Consider the following 8231-nt stretch of genomic DNA (forward strand, 5'->3'; position numbering starts at 1 on the left):
GGGTATTCGAGAGATGGGTATTGTGAAGGGTTAGGTATATTTTGATCTTGCTGGGTGACAGAAGAGTGGGTTTTGAGAAGAGAGTCGTCTCCAGCAAGAGGGCAAGAAAGATTATTTCTTTATTATCGTTACAAAATAGGGAATACAAACAATTTATAGACAAGAAACTACCTAAAAAGATAAAGGATTAAGGGAAATCAAAAAGATCAAGGAAATCAATTAGTGATTTCCTCATTGCAACAGAATATTCACACCATAGCTTCCTAGTATACTTTCCAACAGTTAATTAAGCCATTTGCATCGACCATGAAGATACAATCGTTCTCGTGCTTGTATTTCAGATTCCATAGCATCTTATTCTTGTCATTTAATGCATGGTGACAAGTGGTAGGCTCAATCATAGATGACATTGAGTGAATGAGCTGTTTTCTATGATCATTGGATTCATAATGAGAATAATGGTGGTTTGTACTAAATGGGTGAATGCATGAGTTAGGCGACCATCATATATCTGCGACTTAGTTGGCAATTTCTGTATTCTGGCAGAAGTTCTAGGCATGAGAGTGGAATGAATGTTTGCTTCTTCAGCTTCTAAAAAAGTTAGCTGCTCGTGAATATCTAATTTCAGATCTGATGAATATAAAGTTCAAAATCGTTTCCTTGAGTTGGTAAAGGCCAGAGAATCTTGATCACAAGCCATACCTTACGAGAAGATTTTGAATTGGATGTACTATGGGTGAGTTGGGTATGCATCAATATTGTGTTTGGATAAATTGATCCAGCACTAAGAATTGCATATATCTGATCCCCTTCTCCAAGGGCAAGGGGACTAAACAAACTTAACCCCTTGAAAAATAAATTACTAGTACACATAAATGGAGAGAATGAACCCTTTGGGCATTCTTTTATTGGAAGGCTTTATCAACGAAATTGATATACTCTATAGGAGGCGTTTGGTTTGAAGGGATTTGGATATGGAAGGATTTTGAATGTTTGGCGTGTTTGGTTTTTAGGACATGGAATGGAATTGATTTCTATCCTTTATGAAAGAATTTGTAAAAAAAATTAGAAATAATTATAAAATAATTAAATTACCTTATTATTAATTGATTATTGGAAAAGACAGGTTTTTAACATATTTTAAAACATATACAAATCCTTCGAAATCCCTTGAAATCCCAACCACCCCCATGGGATTTTAAAATCCTATGTTTGAGGGGTTTCAAAGAAATCCTAGGATTTCAAATCCGAGCAATCCTGCAACCAAACACGATATTGGAGTGGATTTGAAGTCCAAATCCCCCCAAATCCTTTCCATTCCTGCAAACCAACGGGGACCTAAGTGGTTGAACCATGGTTTAAAAAAAAGCAAGAGGCGTACGCTTTGAGGCTCTCCTTGGGGCGGTTCGGTCCAAAAGCTAAATATGAGGCGCCGCCTCAGGTATCTGTAGTGACGTGCACCTTGGTGGAATGGTGGGGTGAGGCGGGCGACGAGGTAGTGCCAAGGCGTGCGGTTCTTTCTCTGTAAGGAAATAACTGAAAATTAGAAAACTCTAATACTATAAGGAAACCCATTGGCCTCTTTCGTATGTAAGCGCAAGCCCAATTTCTTTTCTTTTGACTAAAACTTCTCCCAAAAGTCAATCGATCAAAAAAACAAAGCCTTATACTATTGTCGACTTCTTCTCCTCTCTGGCTCTCTTCTATATTGCTTCGTATCTCTCCAACTGCTTGTACCTGTTGGTTGCAGCATTTTCTCCTCTTTTCTTTTGTAAGCATATTTAAGTTTCTGCATATTTTTTATATAGTATCAGTATGTATATTTTGTTAAGAATATGTATAAGTATTTTTATATAGTAATCTGCATGTTCTTTTATGTGTATAGCTTCTTTCTTTATAATTTGTTTATATAATTCTGATTTATGTACATATACTGTTTTTATGTACATGGTATATATTCTGTTTTTATGTACATATTCTGCTTTTCATGTATATATGTTGTTTTATGTACATATTCTGTTTTTTATATATAATCTGGTTTAATGTATATAGTATATATTATGTTCTTTATGTTTTTTTTGTTAAATGTCGTGGATTTATGAATTTATGAATTTTGTTGTTTTACTTATTGGGGCTTACGCCTCGACCGCCTTGAGGCTTACTCCTCATGTACCTAAGGGGAAAACGCCTCGAGACTCGTTTCCGTTCTTTAAAACCTTGGTTTGAACACACAAGTTCCTCATCTATTTTGGGTAGATGTTTTGTCATCTTTTTAGAAATTGTCATAAAATGACATAGACTTGATCAATATCACCAAAGCCTGACGTCAGTCATTTTATTAGGAATTTCTTTCCATTTATTATCTTCTTTCTTCTATTTGTTACAGATCCAGATTCAGATGTAATTTTGTTTGCAAAACGGACAGTGAAAGACCTCAAGCTTCCTCCAGCATTTGTAACCCAGATTGCTCAATCCATTCAAGTAAATATTCTTCTTGTAGCAAGAAATTATGTTGATGGTGTTGGATTGTATTTATTGTGTTGCTAATGACATTCTAGACAAGAGCAGTTTATCTAGCATCTTATGCTGCTACTTCTACGTAGACTAAAACAGATAAACGGTTATGTAGATTTCCATCTCTGCTATCTACTGATTGGCTAAATTGTCACCATAACTTTAAAAAGTAAGATGAAAACATTAAGTTCCCTTTAAAATTAAAGATTTTGTTACTTGATAATTTTGTATATGTTGCTAGCTGTTTAAGTAGTCTGCTGTTGTTGGAATTGTATTGATTTTTTGGGCCAAATTCCTTAAACAGAGATTGCAAAAAGACTAGTGTTAACTTAGAAGGACTGATATGAACACCGTATATTTTCGGCAACTACACGTTTGAATTGAGCATTTTTGAAAAGCCAGTGGGGATTAGTCAAATTTTCTGAACTTATTGTCTTTTTAGAGGAAACTGAATTTATGTTTATAAATCCACTTTTCTCAGCTTTGAGGAAACATGACTTCTCTGAACTTGTGTTCATCAATCACCTTTTTCCAACTTGAAGGAGATCTTGTCGGTATTTTCTGAGTGATCATATCAATATTCAATGGAACAATGAAACTGGTGGTTTTAGAAAAGCAATTGCATCAAAACAATATAGTATCAAATTTTATCAGTTGACTTATATTTACATAATTTGAAAACAGTTATATATTAAATATTTGAATGAAATGCTTATGCTTCCACTAAAACGTTCGCTTAATCCTGCTTAGGAGAGAGTAGGCGCTGGAAGGACCTTCAACTGTCTAGGCTCACTTAATACTTTTTAGAACACCTACGGGCCTTTTACCGACACAAACCAAGTAGGCACTTACCAAGTAAGAGTTACCATCCTCACTTACCTTACCGGATAAGATTCTCGTCCATCAAAATAACATAGTATAAGCGTCCCTTAACAGGAAAGTGCTAACCGGTTTAGAGTCACCACCCTCACAGGGTAAGATTCTCAGTTAGCAAAATGGCACGGTAAGATTGTTGGTATAGACCATCATCTCTTGCCTTGTAAGAGGCAAGTGTTTAGCTAACCGGTAAGAGGCGATAAGTGTTTAGTAAACAGCCCCTTGGTGATATTTAGTTGCATGCTTGTTAGACCAACACCCAAAGATTTTTTAGGCTAATAAATGTTACTGCTTTGCTTTGATATTACCTTTCACTAAGTAACATGTTTCTTTGGCTGGATATACAAGTAGATGATTTTTTGGTACTGGTTCTGAACTTGTGATATTTACTAATGCAGTCACAACTTACTGAATTTCGATCATTTGAAGGGCAAGATATGTACACCGGCGAGAAAATTGTCCCTATTAAGGTATTTTTTGTCTATCACATCACATGACAGCTGGTATGTTTTTGTGTAGTCTTTTACTCTTCTTCACGTGGGCTATATGCCTTGGTTTTGATTTTTTTGATATTTGATTGTGGATGGTGACATTTCCTTTGATCTCTACCAGCTCGATCTTCGAGTGAATCATACTCTGATAAAGGACCAATTTTTATGGGTAAGTTTACCTAGTCTTGCTCTTTTCTGGTCCCAATTGTGTGATGAGTATCTAAGATATTTTTATTAAGTTTAGAATAACTAGTATTGGATGCTTAGGGCTTTTGCCTATTTTCAGTGTAAGCTAATTTGATGCAATTTCAGGACTTGAATAACTTTGAGAGTGACCCTGAAGAATTTGCAAGAATCTTTTGTGAAGATTTGGGTGTTGAAGACCCTGAAGTTGGAGTAAGTTATTGAAATGCATTTTTAGTGTCAGATAATCAATGTATCATGGGCTTTGCTGTGACAAAACCTTGTTTCTACAGCCTGCAATTGCATTTGCCATCAGGGAGCAACTTTGTGAGGTTAGGATCTTGTTTGAAGTATACATTCTTATTTGTTTTTGGTAATAAATGAGAAACTTTTTTATGTACGTTGTATAGATTGCGATCCAGAGTGTAGCTTCAGCGAAGGAAACACGAATAAATAAGAAAGGACGCAGGGGGGCTGAACACTTGCCTCTCAGGTATTTGTTTGCTGGTATTTGTTTCTGATGGGATGAAAAGATGACTCTAATTATCACCATTCTTCTCAGTAAGCCAGGTGGAAGTGCATTGGACACCCTAAAGTTATTTGGTAACAAATCAAGTGTCATCAGGTAATACTAATCAATATGTTGAATCCCACCCTGTTTGTTACCATGTATTGAGTGCTTAAAAATTGGTTTTTGGGGCATGTTTGTTGTCATCAGTTGAAATGCTTTAACCACAAGGGTGGTGCCTGATTGGTTTAAGCTTGGCTCCAAAGGTCAAAAGTACCAGGAGGTCCCAAGTTCAAATCCAAGGAGGAATACAAATCTCCTTGTGGCCACGGAGGTTCAAATGCGGTGACTCCGGGCTATCTGCAAAGCAGGTGGTCGCCCTGGGATTAGTCGGCTCGCATAGTGGGTTGGATATCCAGGTTAATTAAAAAAAAATGCTTTAATCGATAATTGTTGTATGGGTTAGTTAAGCTAGTTCTTTGTTTTTTTGCAGGAAACGAAGAGAGTGGGACTTATACGAACCCATTGTTGATATGTTGTCGAATGAGGAAGTTGATGCCCTAGAAGCTAGAGAAGCATAAGATAATCTCTTGCATGATGTCCACAACTTCATTCATTCAGCTGTATTCTGGATTTGCAATTTCAAACAATATATATCTATATAATGCATCAGTTACGGTTATCTTGAAATTTAACGAGTACTATCTTTGATCTTATCCGAAAATAAACGTGACTTTCTACCCTTTCTTGTAGTAGCATATTAGGCGATGTTTGGTAGTTGCTGAATGGTTTAGTGCAGAATGATTAAGAAGCTCATATAGTGCAAAATGAAATATAATTGTTTGGTAATTGTTTACAATGAAATTAGGGCGTTGAATGGTTAAGAGAGGTTCATTATGCAAAATCATTCAGAGGATTTTAGAATCATTAAAAGGTAGACTTTTCTTTTGCCAAACAAGATTTATCTCTTAACGATTCAGAGACTGCCTCTTAATGAAACTATTAAGAGGTAAACAAACAACCCCTAAGTCCTCCCTAAATAAGTAAGGCACTGTGAAGATGAGGAGTTTTAGGTGCCGAATGATAAAGGTCTCTTCTTTCATTTTAGGTGAAAAGTTGTGATAGTGACAAAGGCTTACTTTCTCTTTGGTTGAGCTATAATTCGAAAACTATAACAAATAATAGAAACTAGTATTTTCTTGCTCAACAGTGAAATGGAGCATCAAATACTCTAGTTTTCTAGTTCAATCTCTGAGTGAGATTTTTCTTAAAAGATTCAGGTTTTCGACTCTAACAACCTCAAGTCCATGTATAAAGCATTCAACACAAGTCAGTGATAGAACATCACGTGCTTCATGATTATCGTCATTTTCAAAAGATAAAGATAGGTGAGAATAAATTAAAGACGAAATGATCATATGAGAATAAGAGTTCGGGCTGTTTACTTGCGGCTTAATTAGGCTTATTGGTCTATCTGGTTTATTCGTACAACTCATTTAGGTTGTTTACTTACGGCTTATTCGCACATATAGAAATGGTGTGTTGTCCCCATTCAGCCACAAAAATGACACCCCTACCCCTTATTTAAAACACCACCTCCTTCCCATACGAGAACCCATCGTCGTCCTTTTTATGATTTTTTGTTTAGATGTTTAAATAATTAATATTGTGGGATAAATCGATCATTTATGTTATTCAGACTGTTGGTTCAAAAAAAAAATTTAAACAACACCACCCATTTAACCAGACAGATAAATTTATTCATAGATGACTTAATAAAAAAATTTGGTAAACAGCCCCTTAAAATGAGAAGTACAAGATTCCTATGAATTACGTTTTAGAAAGGAACTGATCTGCATTTCAATAGTCTTGACCTTCAATTATGATTGATCCAAAAGTATCCTTCTCGATATAACTTCTAATCTCATCCGAACTCATCCCTAAAATAAAATAAAATAAAAACATTTATATTTTGAAAAGAATTTAAAACAAAAAAGACATATAAGCATAAAAAGTGGAATTGCCCTTTCCGATCGGTGGTTGTGCGGTCAACCTCAAAATTGACTTTTCATTTTGCCTTTTTGTGTTTACTGAAAATTGAAAGCAGAGAGGGAGGATGGTTGTTGTTACCTAACTACTCTCTATCCCTCTTTTATCCAATGATCAAACCCCCTCCTCCTCCTCCTCTACTTGATTCAGCAATGGATTCTCACCCCAATACGGAGGCTTTGGATGCTCCGCTGCATGCAATCGGCTTTCAGATCGATGAGTTAACACCACACAAGGTCACAGGTCGTCTTCACGTTACTGCCAAGGCTTGCCAGGTGACTGACTTCACTTCACCTATTTTTTCATTCCGATGCTTCTTTCTCGAACTGAAATTGAAATTGAAATCGTAATCGTAGTTGAATTTGTAATTGAACAGCCATTCAAGGTGTTACATGGAGGCGTATCAGCTCTGATAGCAGAGGCGCTGGCGAGTATGGGAGCACATATTGCGTCGGGATGGAAGAGAGTAGCCGGTTTACAACTCAGCATCAATCACCTCAGGCGTGCTGACCTCGGCGATCACGTATTTGCTGAGGCCACACCTATCCACGCTGGAAATACCATTCAGGTCCCCTACTTCTCTACAAAACTAATCAATGCAATATGAAATTGAACAATTTCATTGTTATCAATCACATCATGTTAGTATTGGTGTAATGGATTTTGAGTGTGTAGTATATAAGTAAGTAATCATTGAGCAGGTATGGGAGGTGAGGCTCTGGAAGATTGATTCAGAAAGCAAATCACTTGTATCATCAGCAAGGGTTACTCTTCTCACAAACTTGCCTGTGCCCAACAATGCCAAGGATGCTGCTACCACTCTAAAGAAGTATGCTAAATTGTAAAACCACCTTTCAATTCCAGATGTTGTCAAAGTGCTTGTTCATACTACACTCACTATTCCTTCCTCTTTTATTATCATTACTATTATATATGTTCAAACATTTTGATGGAATTCATGTGAATGAAAAACAGCAAACAACTTGCTTTCATCCATCTCTCTTTCTATTTCTAATTATCCCTGAATTGACAGAGGAGGGGTTTTTGTTTTCTCTTTTGTTTTTGTAATTGATTTCATGATTGCAGATTCATACAATCAAAGTGCAATGACTAACGAATTTGAAGTCAACTCTTCTTTCATTCATGACAAGGTATTTTTATTGTTGTAAATATCTTCATATATTAGGCAAATACCAACTTCTGTCCAATTCTCTTTAGCAGCTACTAGCTTTAATTTGATCCACCTCCATATCGTCGCTAAGCTAAGACTTGTCAAAATGGTAATTGAGTTTAATGTACCCGGATATATTAGGATGAGGGAGCTTAATGGTCATTGAACCCAATACAATCTTTACGGTCATTTGGAATCTTTGGTTTGTAGGATTTGGAATGGAATTGAATTCCATTATACTTATAGATATGGGATTGGAATGGAATTGAATTCCATTATACTTATAGATATGGGATTGGAATGGAATGAAATTCAATTCCAAAGCCTCTTAATTTCCGTTTTAGTAGCAGGATAGGGAATCCAATCTTATTTCAGGAGTAATAAACAATTGGTGGAACATATTTCATTTGATTGTTAGTATGATATGTAGTAGAATTCC

General features: G+C 36.0%; 2 protein-coding genes across 4 annotated transcripts in view; both read left to right on the forward strand.

The window, feature by feature from the left end:
* The window catches only part of LOC112527314 (chromatin structure-remodeling complex protein BSH), a 17924-nt gene extending 12648 nt beyond the window's left edge, over positions 1–5276 (forward strand). For all 3 annotated transcript variants that reach the window (XM_025137887.1, XM_025137888.1, XM_025137889.1), the window contains exons 4-11: positions 2387–2481; positions 3789–3860; positions 4003–4050; positions 4194–4277; positions 4358–4396; positions 4475–4557; positions 4627–4689; positions 5066–5276. In XM_025137887.1, coding sequence (XP_024993655.1) covers positions 2387–2481; positions 3789–3860; positions 4003–4050; positions 4194–4277; positions 4358–4396; positions 4475–4557; positions 4627–4689; positions 5066–5153 — 572 coding nt within the window. In that variant the 3' untranslated portion in view covers positions 5154–5276. The remainder of the gene's footprint in view (positions 1–2386; positions 2482–3788; positions 3861–4002; positions 4051–4193; positions 4278–4357; positions 4397–4474; positions 4558–4626; positions 4690–5065) is intronic.
* A 1340-nt stretch (positions 5277–6616) lies between these two features.
* LOC112527779 (1,4-dihydroxy-2-naphthoyl-CoA thioesterase 1) lies at positions 6617–7617 on the forward strand. Its single transcript, XM_025138580.1, has 3 exons — positions 6617–6896; positions 6998–7189; positions 7323–7617. The coding sequence occupies exons 1-3, from the start codon at positions 6732–6734 to the stop codon at positions 7464–7466; spliced, it is 501 nt and encodes a 166-aa protein (XP_024994348.1). The 5' UTR covers positions 6617–6731; the 3' UTR covers positions 7467–7617.
* Positions 7618–8231: the final 614 nt, after the last annotated feature.

The sequence above is a fragment of the Cynara cardunculus genome (assembly GCF_001531365.2).
Source record: "Cynara cardunculus var. scolymus isolate 2C chromosome LG 15, CcrdV1, whole genome shotgun sequence".
Taxonomy (NCBI): Eukaryota; Viridiplantae; Streptophyta; class Magnoliopsida; order Asterales; family Asteraceae; genus Cynara; species Cynara cardunculus.